This window comes from Ruditapes philippinarum, unplaced genomic scaffold (genome assembly GCF_026571515.1).
Source record: "Ruditapes philippinarum isolate M1 unplaced genomic scaffold, ASM2657151v2 ctg10887_1_1_1_1, whole genome shotgun sequence".
NCBI lineage: Eukaryota > Metazoa > Mollusca > Bivalvia > Venerida > Veneridae > Ruditapes > Ruditapes philippinarum.
In genome coordinates, this window is record NW_026861624.1 from 14,286 (window position 1) to 31,744 (window position 17,459).

Consider the following 17,459-nt stretch of genomic DNA (forward strand, 5'->3'; position numbering starts at 1 on the left):
ACGATATCTGTAAAGCTTTTAATTCCCAAAATTGAATCAACCTACATGAAAATGATCAGGAAGTTATATCTTCTTTTTTTTTACCGCCAACACTCAACCAACTAATGGTAGTTAATCGATAGATTCTACGTGTATTTTTTAAACCTCACTAGCTTGAAATATATACTGCGGAAAATCTATTGTTAACAGGGTGTGCGGTTATTACGTTAGGGTTTTCCCTGTCGACCATTTCCCGCAAATAGATGAGAACATCGAAGCGTCAGTGCTATGAATGGTGTTATAATTTATAAATGGCGTGTTTTGGAAGTTTTTTTGTTGAAACTTCTCTCCAAATACCTCCAGACGCGTGCACGTCGCGGAGAAGGCACACGGAAGGTCAAGTCAAGTCATCATAAGTACCAGAGGTGATTGGTTGACCTGTCGTGACTTACTCTGGAGGTTTGGCGCTAATAGAATGCCGTTTTTGTTGTCGTCAGAACAGGAAGTTGATGCCTTGTCAGTATTGTCGTCTCCTTTTACCACCAACGAACGAAGAATGGGCTACCAGGAATATTCTGCTTGAAAAAGACGTCCCCGATGCTATAATCTCGGACATTGGTTATTCCGGCCCGAGTATAAATAAACTTCAAACACACACACTTTTGTTGAAAACAAAACAAAAAACAGCAACACATTTTCTGTAGTATTTTTCAAGTGTTGTAAAATGAATACGAAATTCCTCTTATGCCGCCGATTATTTTTAGAACACAACATATAAGTTTTTTTTTTTTGATTTATTCAAATAAACATTAATCACTTCAGCGCCCGCAAATATCGTTTTCAAATTAAAGTTTCGTAAGATATGTTATGAATTCCCGATGCTAAACTGTAAGTTATTCGTATATATATATATGCGTTTTTTTTTTGTTTTTGTTTTTTTGTTTTTGTTTTTTTTTAAAGCCTCTTATTCTTTAATATTTTTTATGTATCTCATAATCTGTATTGAAAATTTGAAATTTTATTACACATGGACTATCAAATTATGATGCCGTTGCCCTATGAATAAACTTTCTAATTATACAATACGGGATCATTCATTTGATTGAAGACTGATCTTTGCGTCTTTCTCTGAAATAATTATTTTCCTTTCAAAACATATTTGACCACAATATTTCTGTCATTTAACTGTTCACTTTACAGCTATATACTATAGTGGCGGGTTTATCGTTTTCCCGCGTACAGCCTCTAGGGTGTACTAATAAGTTAGTTTTCCTTAGTTATCACGCAAGCACGATCCATGTCTCTGATGTAAGCGACAATTTACCATTATTTGTCTTTAAAAAAAAATTTAAGGACTATTAATGGTTTATATCAAACAAAAGAACATCGCATGATATTGTCAGACTACGTAACGGTGTTGCAACGTTCTTTACCCGTCATAAAACAGTTGGTCGCTGCGTAGTAATTGGAAATTGTTATCAAAAATAATAAAGAATATTTGCCACCTAATTAAAGCATTTACTTATAAATTTTCATTTATGCTTCTTGTTAAAAAATTATTGATAAAGTTATTATGTAGAAGGGTTTTTTCATATACAGAACTATTTATTAACAGACGTACGTATGCCTTAACCTGATTACCGCGGCAGTATGACGTCACGGAGTAGTGATTTTGAAAAAATAACAAACAAAAATCAAGAATTTTTCAGAGAATTATTATCTGATATGAAATTAAAGAATGAAAAATATTTTCATATTGTAAATGTCTGTGATGAGTGATGAAGTCAGCTTAGAAAAAAATCAAGGTACTATTTTTTGACCTGATTACCGCGGCAGTAAGATTTGACGGACGGTATTAACATTGGGTCGGCATAGCCTCCCCAAAAATGGAACGATCAAAATAATAAGACAGCAAGTTGGATTTTTCCTAAAATCTACTCGTACAAAATGGCTTTATAATTTACACATTTATTAATCAATTCAATATACTTGATCCTGGCAAGTTACATAATTATTGCTTAAATATTTACCAAGCAATTGCCTTTTTCAGCAGTTTGAGAATGAATATCGCTAACCTAAACCGGCAAGTTGGATTTATTTAAGTACTGTCTATACTTATGGCTTTATAATTTCCACACTTACTAATTTAGAGAAAGTTCATGACATTGCCAAGTTATATAACTGTGCCATCCATCTTTCCCAAGTTATATTCCTTTTTTCACTTAGGACCTTGTATGGTTTACCTATTCCGGTAAGTTGGGTTTATCTTTAATTTAATTTATTTAATGATATCTTCCATATCTTGTAGGTGGATTATTAATGGCCGTGTATTTTTTATGGAGTAAGGGGTCTCTAGTGTCAAGGTCACTGGTGTGATTTTTTTATAACATTTTTGCTCATTAAGCCTTTATTGTTATGATTATGTTATTTTATGTTTAATACAAACATGCCAAAGGAGGTCCTCTTCCTTTGGGTTTAGTTGGGGGTCCTGTGGGTAAAGGCCAAAGTCACCAATGCAAAAATAGATTTTAAACATTTTTTTTTTTTACAGGTGTTTTAACATTATTCTTTTGAGAGATGACTTTTATATTTGGTAGGAACATGGAATTAAGGTATTCTCCTTTGGATGGAATTATGGTTCAGTTTGGTCAAGGTCACCAGTTCTAAAATAGATTTCTACACTTTTACAGCCTTTATTTATTGACAAATGTATTTCATATTTGGAAGGTAGATAACTTGCATGGTATTCTTCCTTTTGATTGAGGAAGGGATCAATGGGTCATGGTCACAAATGCTAAAATGGATTTTAATTTGAAGGATGAAGTTCACACAAACAGTTTATGCTTTTATCAAATTTGCTATTCGTATGCATGTTTTTATTTCCATTTTAACGCTAGAAAGGCAGTGGTCATTCATTTTATTGTTGCAATAAATTAAAAAGAAGTTTTCTTTACACATCTGTTCCTTTTTTTTTTTTTTGAAAAATAAAGTTCTTAAAATTATCTTAAAATAGATACACTATTGTGCTTATGTTTGTATTTATGGTCATTTGAACTTCACTATGACGTACTCGACATGCGCATTTTAGGACGAACATAAAAGTGGTTACAGATATCTAACCAATATCGTCGTTACATATGTATAATTCATGTCTTGTGTTTTTCGAAAAATGTCAGATTTAATTTCATTGAAATATTTATAATGAAGCGTTACAGATTAAGATTTTCATTACAGCAAAGCAATGATATAAAAGGCCTAAATTCTCTGGCCAATACGGCTAGCTGTCTTCAACCAAATAGCGAGGCCAATATGAGATTAACCAATTATTTGTATTCTTATTTTATGATATTTACTGAGAATCTTTCATGGTATAAAGCGACTTGGCGAGTAAAATATCACTTGCCACAATGTCAAAGAGTAAATAGTGTTTGACAAATCGTAAAATCTACTAAATCTTGTGTACTTATTTTAACTTTGACATCTGCTTACTGTGTGTGAATTTGCGTTTATTTATACTCGCCACCGGTTGCCCATATGGGCGAGTCCTCCAGAAGAGTACAAGTCATTTTAGATTTTGGAGGATAGTGCAATTACAGATACAGAAAGATGCCCCAATTCCAGAAGCTTCCCCTTCTTTAACGTGCAAAGTTGTTTTAGCACCCATACACGGGTCCTCGATTTAAAGTATCATCCGAAAGACTGATCAGTAAATTTAGCTGGCCAGCCCGGGAATAGAACCCACAAGGTCGAGGTTACAAGTCTGGCGCTCTATGCGGCACAAAAATTCCGGTGCATATAATCGTAAAATTCGCTCATATCTAGTACCCGACTGCGGATCGAATACTACATGATCAAGGAGTAACTACATGATATTTTTTTTCGATTTTCGTATCGACCGTGCATTTCATACTATGTTTTTCACGTATTTGCCGTTTCTGTTAAAATAAAAAAATTGCCTTGATATTCAATCAATATTTCACGTTTGAAGTGAATATTTGTGATGTTTTTTGGAAAATATAAAAAGGGAGATATTTTAGAAAAAATACCTTTCCGGGTCATCTGTCCTTTAGAAATGCATTAGTACTTTCATATGAAATAAGTATTTTAAGTTTAAAGTGAATATGTTTGAAATTAGCCGTAACCAAAAGGTTAATGAGAGCAAAAACATCTTAGAGAAATAAGGGGAATAACTTTGCAAAATATAACTAGGATTATCTGCCTTTTGATATTGCATCATATGATCATAGTGAACAACTAAACCACGTTTAAAGTAAATTCGGTAGTGTCTGAGAAAATAAATGAAATTACTTAAACCAAATTCTGAGAGCGACAATACCATAATACCTTTATTCTGTTGTCAATCAGGGTTACAAATGAAAATTTTAAACAAAGAAAATACTTATCTATTGAGAATTTAGTATTAATTATCCTTTCTAGCCTAAAGATTACATTTTATAGCAGCTCAAAACCTCGATATTTAGGTTCATTAAAGAAACCAAGTAAGACAAAGATAATTTTTGTGTAATGGCAATTACAATTAAAATAGCTATGAGAATGTTAAAAAGTAATATAATTCTACTTTCAACATGATTTTAACATGAATTTACATCTTGCGACATTTAACGGTAGTGTTGCGACATTTAACGGTAAGAGAAATTCGTGCGACATTTAACGTTAACATTGCGACATTTAACGGCAAATGATTTTGCGACATTTAGCGGCGGTTGCGACATTTAGCGGCAATGGTGCGACATTTAGAGGCAAGTGCGACATTTAGCGGCGTTGCGACATATAACGGCGCCACATGGACCAAGGAATAAATGAAACTCATAACTCAGGAGTTTTTTTTTTAGACCTATGTCTAAGTTATCCCGAAAATGACATTCAATTAACGAAAATTAGGCCGGGGACTTCGCTTCAAATATTGTTGTTACCATAGAGTATACAAAGTTACTGTAAGATACTCATTTAAGTAACTAGTTAATCACTTAATTATTGTGTTAACCACATACATGTATATGTACATGTAATTATTAGATAATTTATTTAAATCTAAATATTTTATCTGGTGGCAGAAATACTCCACCATAGAACCATAGAAATGATTAGGTAGTTGCGTTACTTGCACAGATAGGCTAGATTTAAAATTATCATAATATACATGTATTGTATTTTTAGATATTATCTTGCAGTAAAAAATACCAAATTTGGTAATAAACTTGTTCTTCTGGTGATAAATCTAAAATCATAATTTATCTTCTTTGACAGCTAGAAAATAGTCCTCTAACATGATTGCGAAATAACGTTATACAAAAATAAACATGATATTACAAATAAGGGAAGGCTGAGCGAGTGATATAACGTTTTCGCCAAATTTGATCACGTTATGGTTATAATGCAATAATAGGTTTTCGTAACTTTCCGTCAAACTTCGGGTCGCTATATAGTTAAAATTCGCATTTTTTGTATATTTTTTAATTAATATTAACATTTATTTCCCTCAGATGTATAGAAGAGATGAAAATCATTATGATGTAATACCGGAAGAGTTATCATTCCTTATTAGGTGTGAATAATTTCCGTATTGTATTATAAAGTATATGCATTTTAGAAAAAATATTCCGGCCTTTACCTATACACATATACTAAGTATAACTCTGGGAGTTTAAAACCAAAACTTTTCAGGATTATAACATACACTTATAAAATGTTGCCCAGTATAAATAAGTTTTATACTTTCAGGGTTTTTTTCCGGGTCTAAAACTCCAAGCCAATCTGTGAGGTTTTTTCTGGTTTACCTCAAGACAATCTATATATGACCAGGGACTTTTAAAAAAGGTGCTTTATCATGTAAACGAATATTCGAAATAACATCGTGAAACTCGTTGCTTATCTGCAATGCCCTATTCATGGTTTCACGTACATGTTCACTCTATAAAAATAAAGAAATTAAGTCAATTTTAATAGCTTTTCAGTATATTCATCATAGAAATAATTTTAATTACTTCCCAAGAATATTAATGTCTGACAATTTATATAAAATTGATGCAGCCAATGTGTAAATCTGAAAACAAGCAATATGTATATAATTATGATGGATGGATGGAAGGTTGGATGCATGCATGTATTTATGTATCATGTATGTATTTATGTATGTATGAATATGTGTGTGTGTGCGTGCGTGCGTGCGTGCGCGCGCGCGCGTGCGTGCGTGCGTGTGTGTGTGTGTGTGCGTGAAATCACTCCGGTACAGTTGTTTCAGCAATTAATCTCTTCTTCGATTTCATGACATATTTCTAGTCGCTATCATGTCTTTGGAATGAAATGGCCTTCGGCTTCATTGGCCTACAAATAAGAAATATTTTTAGACATTTTTAATATATTATATACATTTAATAGTGTACAAATGAATGACGCCTAATTATGTCGCAACGGAAATAAGCCATAAATTGAATAATATATATTAAATGTTCTTATAACAAACACTATTTAATGTGTCATATATCCTCTTTTCAAGGAAACAAGAATTACAATAACTGAACACATTATGCTCACTCATGCATATTTAAGCATACATTGTACATAGTAATGCGCATACGTTGTCACATTGATGTCTAAAACATACTAAAACACACATTGGCAGCAAAAAGTGATCATAATGCCTACTTTTTCTCGCACAACGGCCTTCTGAGGGACGTGCAAGGCACATCTATCCACTTGTATTTCAGAAGGTGGCCAAACGCAGCACAATCCTCGCCATTTGTACCTGCGTCCTGTGGCTCGGTTCCACCCCAACCAAGATACGGCGCATTTGTCCCATCATCGGTAAATTTCCACACACCTTCAATGACGTTATCATTTATCCCCAGCCAATAATCAGCGTTTTCTTAAAATAAAATGATAACATATATACTTTCTTACTTACGTATACGAAATCACGGTGCCTATACCACGTGACTTTTTTGCAGAAAACCAATTCAAAAGACGTTCCATGTTTTTATACATGCCATTTTTTTTAATATTTCTTATTTATATATCTAATATTTTATTTTAATTAGATTAAGTGTAGAACCCGCTCATTCCAAAGACGCTTGGGGTCAGATCCTGCCCCCAACTTGATACATCCCATCAAAATATTTAAACACGGATTGGACCTCTGGCAGGCAGGATCTGACCCCAAGCGTCTGTGGCTCATTCTAGTCAGGAACCCATACGAGAGTGTTTCCTGAAAAAAGTCCTATTTTTTTTTTTCATCAAGCGAAACCGTGTGAATATCTAATTGTTCAAACACGCGCTTTCTGTCAGATAAAAAAATATTGTTGTGGGGTTGAATCCAGATTATTTCACAATCGCTACTTTTCGATCCTTTTCCGCCAATCTTCGGATATGGACCTCCAGCGCAATAGTACGTACGAAACTGTACTTCTGTTTAACCAACATTACAAAACATGTAAATAAAAAGTAAATAAATGCTAGGATTTGTTTATTCCATAATATAGTGTAAATAAATAAATTGATTTATACAAAACCTTAATGTTATGTTTGTAAAAACCGGGCGAGTTTTTCGAATTTGTTATTAATTGTACGTCAGTGAATAGTAAAATGTAAGCAGTCAACTGCAAATTCTTAAAATCAACGTTTCGGCTGAACAGTGATCCTCCGCCAGTATTTATGTGTGTGGAGAGCGGAGGGGGGTCAAATCAAAACAAACGAACATTACCATTCAGGTGAGTGTCCATAAATGTTCTAAGGAACGTATCTTCTTGTACATTCTCCACACGGACCAGATATGCACCATTCAGATCACAGAATTCCTATAAAGAAAAAGTTATCAAAATTAATGGTTTAAAATTATTACTTTTACTTTTTCGGAGAAAGTATTTGCTTAACTTGCTCTTGTTCACGACGTGGCTACGTCCGAAAACTTTAACGTTGGTCATATTTCTTAATGATTTGCCTTCATGCTTGGATACAACAACGCTTTTGACAAGACCTTCAAATTATATGAGCCGCGTCATGACAAAACCAACATAGCTAGTGCGCAGGCTGGTCTGGATCCATGCTGGTCGCAAACGCGTTATGTTGGTTTTGTCGTGACGCGGCTCATATATAGGTTGAAATGTCACATGACCAAGTAGGCACAATAAGTTAAAAACTAATGCAATCATTAAAGTATGCATAATTAGTCAAAATCTAGTGTGCATGATCATTATAATATGTACTTATTTTAATACGGGTCGTCCTTGAAATTATACGTTGCTTCTGACAATATGTACCTAAAACTACTTGATTACTTCTTATATAATTATGTACAGCTGCCGTGTACATTAATTGTATGTTGATTATATAAACGTTATGATTATCCAATGAAAATCAACGTTAAAACGTGCTGTATTATACAATTTAAATAAAGATTTACACATGTCTTGAAACTACTCTTGATGTAATATAGGTTTTATATTATTTCGTTATACAAATGAGCTGCGTCACGACAAAACCAACATAAGGGGTTTGCGACCAGCATGGATCCAGACCAGCCTGCTCATCCGCACAGTCTGATCAGGATCCATGCTGTTCGCTACCAGTTTCTCTACTTGTTATATGGTTTGTAAGCGAACAGCATGGATCCTGATCAGACTGCGCATGCGCATGCTGGTCTGGATCCCTGCTGGTCGCAAACCCACTATGTTGGTTTTGTCGTAACGCGACTCAAATACTCTTACCTTTGCTGAGGTAAATCCAGATCTACTCGGTCCGAATAGATAGCATGAACCTTTGTAAGCCAGCCAACCATCATCACAAGCCGTGGTTCTACTTAAATCTGCAAATATATAAATATATGCTTAAAAAACTAATTGCTGTGACCTCCACAGGCGCTAAGAGTAGAAGATGTAACTGAAAGAACTTCGTAAGTAGGTGGTTTACAATAGTTTTCGTTGTTAATACAGTGCATGTATACATAACATAACATAACATAACATAACATAACATAACATAACATTGTAATTGTATAGCACCCGACTTATATGGCAGGCCCATGCCAGAATGGGTAAAACCACGGATTTATATGTAATATAAATCCGTGGTAAAACTAACGGAAACAACAGTCTGATATGCAAGAAAAATAAATCCCACCTTGTTTATGTTTCAATATGATTCATATTATAAATTCTTCTTCTCGGCCGAGTGGTTTAGGCAGTTGACTTCTCACCGCGGTGGGTTCGAATACCGCTAGGGATTTTTGCACAGGTCACTGGCAAAGGCTTTATTCATGAGGTATATCCAATATCAACATTACATACTTGATTTGCCTATCTCGATTCTTAAATATTTAAAAGCAAAATAAATATAAAGAATAACAGGTAATTTATTTTTCAATTCAATTGAAATACAAATGTACCTTGATTAGCTTCTAACCCCCCCCATCTTTTTCTTCAGTAAAGATAGTTCCATCTCTAAGTCAACTGTTTTCTTCAGCAGTTGATATTCGTAATCAAACCTTGACAACGGCGTGCCCGGTTCCAAGTCCTGAAGAACTGATTGCTCGCTGCTGACAGACAGCCCTAGAATTAGCAATGATACACACTCCACTTTAAAAGACATATTTCTATTTCTCTTTAACTGACGGTATTTAGGTCTACGAGTTAATCTCGCGTGTAGGCCCACCAGTGTTTGAAAAAGCATAAACTGTTTGAGTCTTTAATCTTATATATAACAACCGGCCCGATCAGATCTGCTTCCGCAACATCTGGATTTTGTTTGATTAGTGGATTTAAACTTCCTTTGCTATTATGACATTCATTGATGTAAGTGACGTTATCAGAGCAAATTGATTCCCGTCCAGTGTATTTGATAAATTCATCTGTGTCGTATGTCGTATATTTACAAATAATTATGTGTGTCACAGAAATAAAAAAAAAACAGAAAAGATTTTCTGATATAAAGAAAAGGCCAGGATTACCACGAACAAATATATTCAACTAAGAGGGAAGTACATGTAATAACTTGATTTCATCCAATAACTTAAAGCCGGAAGATAAAAGTCGACCCGTAGAAATGCAGTTATAACTAATCCATTTTAAAGTGAATATCTTCAGTATTTTCAAAGATTAATGTTGCATGTAAAACTTTAAACAGGAATTTTCTGAGTTTTAAAATTTCATATAATTATATATATAGTCTGACTAGCTTGAAAATGAATGCGTCCTTGTCCCGATACTCTTATGCTTGAAAATATGCCTGACAACAATTTGTAATTTAAGTATGCCCACTGATTTTCAATTTTAAACAAATCCGACTAAATGTCAACAGTTTGGTTTTTTGTACTTTCGGTTTCTACAACCATAATAATAAATATATTAATAATGTACTGTTTGGTTTTGTATCTATGAATTCGCTTATTTTAGGTGGACTTTTACTACATATATTGGAAATAAACTTGACAACAACTCCAAGCATTAAATTACTATTTGTTTACATGTTTAGTTTCTTAGCGTAGGTTAGACCGAATTACCGCATCCGTTCTGTGTATTCGTACAATTGTGTTCGAGGTCCTTATCCGAAGACTGACGGAAAGGGCCGAGTAGTTGCGATTGCGAGGAGTTGGGACTACTTTCGGTGTTTGCAAGACCTTTATTTGTTTGGTCTGACGACCCAAACCAATAAAGATCTATATTGAATAAAATTATGGATAGATTTAAAACAGCACTTTTCTTTGGTTATCTCGCACATTGGGCTACTTTCTTTAAAACTTTACCTACATAGTGTCTAAAAAAAGAAGAAGATTCTGTAGTACGGTGGCACAGAGTTGACATGTGATTGTTTTTATTTTTATCATCCGCATGAGATACTATGTGTCGTGGCCACGAGATTCTATGTCGTGGCCACGAGTTTCTAAGTCGTGGCCACGAGATAATTAAGTGGTGCGCATGTCGTAAGGGTGACGAAACTACAAATAAAGATAAAAGTACAGCTGCACATTATCAGTCATTTATTCTGAATGAACCAAGTAGTATCAAGACATTATATGAATAACTTGTATAGACATTTGATTTAAAGTGAATAGTCATCACAATAGTGTTTTTAATCTTAAGATAGTTGAATAAATAAACAAACAGTTAGAAAATTAAACCGCATGGAACAAATTGCAAAATATATAATCTGACATAATAAGGAACTAACCTATATGCTTACATCGAACTACGGATATGAGGAGCATATTTTGAATGTCCCAGCGAGTTTACTATAGCAGAGTTAACAGTATATATGAAAAACCTTATTAATGAAGGTCCAAACCAAATGTCAAATGATACGCAAAAAAAGTAATATAGAAAATAAATAACTAGATTTTAGACGTTCCATAACAAGCACTTGTTTGGGTTAGGTAAGTTTAATGTTAAAAGTCTATTGAATGGGCAGCTGTATCTGTCTTAATTTTCAGTAAATCGATGGATACCAGAGTGTGCATTTTGAAATAGATACTCTAAATTGCAAACATGCATATACCAAACTTCATGCAAGGGCGGTAACAAAGTTTAGCTATATAAAATTCGAAAATGTTGTTACCTCCCTTTTGAGTTGTTTTTGTTGAAGCACCACACTAAATACCGTAATCCGTATATACTGATCAGCTTGAAATTTAATTGTTAACATCTCACTTTTCAACCGCCGCACTTTAAAATGTCATATTCATCCATTCACATCAATTTATAAACGATAATGAATGGAAAATCTTAGAATCGGCAAAAAAAGCGATATTTTATATAATGTACTTTGTGATCATGATTTCTGCAAGCGGATTTCTGCAAGTGCCTAGAGCTACTGCTCCAACACTGTATTGAATTAAATCCATTTTTGTTAGCAGATATTTGTTTGTTATGTATGTAAGATTGAAATATATATCACTGAGTGAACACCAGATGCAATATTTTCACGAGTGGCGTAGCCGCCTTTAATATAGTAATGTGTTTATGTTCAAGTTAAGATCCTTTGCTCATTAAAAGTTATATATCGTTTAATCGTGATAATTATAATCAAATAATGTCCAAAGTATTACGATAAAGCATTACGAGTGTGTCAGTACTGTCTATATATCACAAAGCTGGTGAAAATACATCATATACAGTAAAAAGGCGAAGAACAATTTTCACTTTTGCATCAAAATTGCACCGTTTGTTGTCTCAAAATTATAAATGTTTTTATGTGTCATTCCTGTGTACTCTGCACTGGTCACATGGGTAGAATCAAGTGCCTCTAGCGGGCTGAGGTTTAATAAAGTTAACAACAACAAAAACAACAAAAAACAACAACAAATTATTATTATTATTATTATTATTATTATTATTATTATTATTATTATTATTATTATTATTTTTATAATTATTATTATCATTATTATTATTATTATTATTTTTTTTTTTATTACAAGATTTTGTCAAAAGTTGAATATCATTTTCTATGTAATTTTTTTTTAAAAATATACCTAAGAAATAGTACACAGCACTGGGGCCCTCATCGCATTATAGGTCCATTATACCTCAGAAATGACCATTTTCATTTCTCAAAAGCTTTTTATTTTATGTGACCTGCTATAGTTCCCAAAAATTCACTCATTGGCCAATATGCAATTTGTAAAAAAATATAGTGAATGGAAGCCTTAATACTACTTTGTTAACATTTTGCAACTTTTATGAAAAATCTTTTCACATTCAGCGCAACTTTTTTCAGGTGAAAAACCCCTAAAAGGTTCTTAAACCATTATTCAAACGCTTATTCAAACGCTATAATAAAACTCATGTTTGCCTTTTTAAAAAATAAATAAATAAATAAAAAAAAATATTTATATCCGATGGGCAGCGTACTCCACTTTTCTCTGTGCGGGAAAGTAAAATTAGAGAACATTAAATTTAGCTATTTAGCTGAGTCATACTTGAAGTTATTGACGAACATAGTTTTCTATGTTTAACATTCTTTATTTTTGCAGTGTGACAAATAGAATATTATATTCGTGTAGGTTCATTACTAAATTGAGTGAACGAGTTGAATAATGTGTGTATTATGCGAGCCTTTGTATTACACATGACGGAGGCTACATTCGATCTCGAAAATATAAAAAAAGTTCGAACTGTTAAAGACGCATGCTAAATAAACCGTTAGCATCCTTTAAAAGTTTTGCTAGTCTTGTTGATAATTTTTTTCATCATTATTTTTATAAATTAATGACTATATGCAACAATGTGATTTTGTTATAGTAACGACTGTATGACAGACAGACGGACGAACGAACGGATGAACAACACATGAAATGCGAGTTTTAAGTAGTAAATCTTAATCTTCAAACGGGAACAAACAATGCCGATCTTAGTGGTTTTAAAATACGGTTGTCATGTCAATAAAACTGATTATGTAATAGTTATAGTACATGAAACGAGTTAGTTACAAGGATATAACACTGGCTGGGGCGACATCAAGGGGTATTTCTGCTAAAAAAAATGTCGAGGCCGTTAGGCCAAGACAATTTTTTTTTTGCAGAAACATCCCGAGATGCCATATAACACTGGCTGGGGCGACATCAAGGGGTGTTTCTGCTAAAAAAAATGTCGAGGCCGTTAGGCCAAGACAATTTTTTTTTGCAGAAACATCCCGAGATGTCGCCCCAGCCAGTGTTATACCCCCGTAACTAACGAGTTTCATATACTATAACTGTTTTATCGCAATGGCATAATGTTTTCTTTTTTAGTAAAATAAATAAATAAATAATAAATAAATCGTTAGCTACATTACAGTTATTCATGATAAGGCAGTTTTTTCAAGTTGTTTTCGCTGCCGCAAAAAAAAAGATATACAAGAGACATCCAATGTTAGAGGCGAATTGTAAACTGTTACCAATATTGATTCATTTTAATTAAAGGGCTTTATTCAGTGGAAATAATTCATTCAGCGGATGTACCTTTTTGATTAAATGAGAGTAAATTTCATTTCATTAATTATCTTTGTTTATATTTTTCATTGTATTTATTTATTTATTTTATTTTATTTTATTGATTCCATTTTTTTTGCTACTGGGAATGTTCGTTACCACTGCCCCATTGGAGCCTCTGTGAAAAAAAAAAAACTGCATTGATATATAACAGGTGCGAAAAAAACTTAATCGATATATAACAGTCGAGTTTTTTTTCCTATATGAATCAATGAAAAAACTGTACTGTACTGATATATATCAATACAGTTTACAAATGTTCATTGAAGTGTACTGAGTATAATGGGCTAGTAAGAACAAAGGAAAAGTTCCAAACCATGCGATAAATAGAGGATATTTGTTTGTTTCACTGAGTGAACACAAGATGCATAGATGCCATCACATCACGACGTCACATAATCATGTTTAAATATGTTTTCCAACAGTTAGATGACGTCACTTATCGACGTCATTTGACAACGTCTCCTAGCAATACCAGAATGAGGACTGAAAGAGATCCATGATGGGCGCTGCAATTTGCCATTAGCTGAAATGTCCTCGCATAAGGTGAGAGTCATAAGAGTTGAGCCCTCAGATGGTACGGGATCTTTACCCCCAGTGAGGGCAGATACAAAGAAACTTATGGAACAACAGATTATGTTGGCAAATAAAAGAAGTCAAGTATTTACGTACAAGGGGCCAGGAAAGACCCGAAGTCGTTCTGTACCCGACAGAGGATTTAAAGAGGTTCAAGTTACGCATGCACGGGAACAGAGTTTACCTAGATATCGCGATGATTTTTACGATTCAAGTGACGAAGAATTAGAAGAGGAGGAAGTCAAGTTAACAAATACACCAAAGCAGGAAGCAGAACAACTGGCAGTTGATATAAGTATGAGTTTAGAAGACAAAGAGGAAAATCATAGAGAATCAATGGATGTATCAGCCAATAAAGGGGTAGTTTGTACAGACACGAAAATGAAATACGAGGCGGGAAATAAGGTAAAGTTCGAGTTCCACCCTTGTGCTTAGCATAATACTTCAGTACTACTTATTACTAACTAAAATGATTATAAATTAATCACAGGTGCAAATATCTTGACTTATACTTTTATTATATCTAATGTATATTATGTGTTTCACCGTGTATATCCAGTAACGCTGGAATGTGAAAATTACGCACGATTCGTGCAATAAGTAACGCAGAATTGTGCAATAAATGGCCGATACCTGACAGGATTTCCAACGCGGTAAGTTAACTGGCCAACATATTTTTTATTAAACCGAACTGTAAAAAATGAATAGCTGCATACGGCTGCAAAGACATTACTCTTTATCCATCATCAAGATTATTTCCACGAAATTGTTTACTTTCGTGAAAATGATGAGTTGACTACATTCCGGCGTTACTGGATATACACGGTGTATTTGTTATTTGTTACATGTCTACGTCCTCGTAATGCCTCGTGAGGGTTTTGACAATAATGTGAGGGATATATCTATATTTTATTTTTTATACACATGAAACAAGCATGCTTTTGTACTTCATGGAAAATATTCAATAATTCTGGCTTTCCCAATAAAATGGCATATAAAGTGGTTTAAGTGAGTTGTATCTTTTTTGAGCTAAGATTGTAAGTCCAAGCTTACAGGTGCAATCCACAAATCTATATCAAATTTACAATATGTATGTAAAGATACAGAACAAAATGACATTAAGTGTATCTAATTTGTTCTGACAGTTCACGTTCTTGCTTTAGATGATTGACGAAAAGATTTGATTGCCAATTATAATAGGTACTTAGATTCGGGTTGATTTCATTCTTTTCATGTGAAGGATTGGTAACATCGAAGAGCATTATTTGTTGAATTTGAATTGTACATTTTTGAAAACCTTTGAATGAAATTGATGTAAGCTGCACCACATTTGTAATACTATCACCCTCGGGATTCCTCTTCAATTGTAGGAAAATGAAGACCTTGATAAAAAAGATCAAGATGTAAAAGCAGAAAAGGATAACATTGCGACCACTTCTAACGAATCTGACCAGGAAAATGACAAGAAAAAGAAGAAAAAGAAGATGAAGCTTCCAAGTTGTTTTGGTTTCATTTCAACTTGGATAGCCAAAAGGAAGGAGAAAAGACGTCAAAAGAAAAAGAAGGCTATAGCTAGCCGCGCCCCCACACCAACGCTAGGTAAGAATTACACACACACACACGCACACACGCACGCACGCACGCACGCAAGCACGCACAAACACACACACCTTGCTCGCATTTTGTGACAGTTAGAAAATATATGAATATATGTTTCCTGCTTGTAAGTATATTTTCGTCAAACTTTTATTTAAAGAGAAGAAACTGCGTACTGAGAAGACAAAACTTGTTTTATTTTATTTAACAAGATAATTCATTGGCAATACTCTTTCTATTTAAGTTCAATATGAGCATAGAAAATCACGTGGCGGGGAGTCTTTTACCATTGAGGTAGACTGCAAACCGATAGTGATGAAGCCGATATTGCCGCCAATAAAGACAGCTGACGGGCCTGTAAGTATAAATCTTATATTTTGAATACAACATACTTTCTATGTTTCCGCCTGGATATAGAGAATAATAGGTTGGTGCCGTGGATGGAGAAAGTTTATCTGGCGAGGCGGAGGAATTTATTGGGTGAGCCTGCCACCCAATAAATTCCTCCGCCTCGCCAGATAAACTTTCTCCATCCACGGCACCAATCTATTATTCTATTTATCCTGTCACCGTTTTTTTTAAAGAATTTTATTAGGCAAACTACCTTTAATCACACTATCGGAAATGTTTCTATATAAACAAAGAAGGCCATAATTATTCTACAACAATGCACTCGCCGTTCTTATTATCTCCCTGTGTATTTTCACATTGAGAGCGCCATTTTGTTTGAAAAATGTGATAAATAAAAACATTTTTTTGTCGAATTTTATTGTGAAAACTATCTAGAATGAAAGAAAATGAATTCGAACACCAATATCTTTTAGTCAGTCGTTAACGCTGTACAACCGTTTAAAGTATTGTTTACGTGACGTCACAATGTAGCGCAAAACAATCAAATCAAGTACGCTGTTTTAATGTCGCAAACGAGTTAAGTTTTACATTTATTTCACTTTTAATCATTTTTATTTCGCTTGAAAAATTATAGAGTGAAATAAAATAAACAAACAAAGTTTTATCAACGTTTCCAAAATTCGTTATTCTACACACAGAAGATTTAACGACAGTTTTTATATTTTTTCTTGAAAAGTAGTCCGGCAAACATGCATACCACGTGATCAAGTGCCGTAGATCAGTAAAAATATACGGCACCTTGTTATCGGGCCGAAATTGATACAAGTGACAGGATAAAAATATTTCTGATGTATGTTTGAAAATTGTATTTTTGAATGCAACATACTTTCTATGCTTCCGCCTGGAAGTATTTCTGATGTATGTTTTTAAAAAATTTTTATTTTTTGAAAACAACATACTTTTTAGGCTTCCCTTTTTT

At 33.7% G+C, this 17,459-nt stretch overlaps 1 protein-coding gene and 1 long non-coding RNA gene across 2 annotated transcripts; one reads left to right on the plus strand and one right to left on the minus strand.

The window, feature by feature from the left end:
* Positions 1-5,937: 5,937 nt before the first annotated feature.
* On the minus strand, positions 5,938-9,736 carry LOC132716345 (uncharacterized). Its single transcript, XR_009623793.1, has 5 exons — positions 9,380-9,736; positions 8,703-8,800; positions 7,700-7,793; positions 6,646-6,865; positions 5,938-6,324 (listed from the first exon to the last, which is right to left on the minus strand). It is a non-coding gene; the product is annotated as an uncharacterized LOC132716345 (long non-coding RNA).
* A 4,506-nt stretch (positions 9,737-14,242) lies between these two features.
* Positions 14,243-16,486, plus strand: LOC132716347 (putative autophagy-related protein 11; the record flags this gene model as incomplete). Its single annotated transcript, XM_060699604.1, is given in 3 exon segments — positions 14,243-14,938; positions 15,904-16,132; positions 16,374-16,486. Coding segments are annotated over 3 exon segments (792 nt in total), but the record flags the coding sequence as incomplete, so codon positions are not given.
* Between the last annotated feature and the right edge of the window lie 973 nt (positions 16,487-17,459).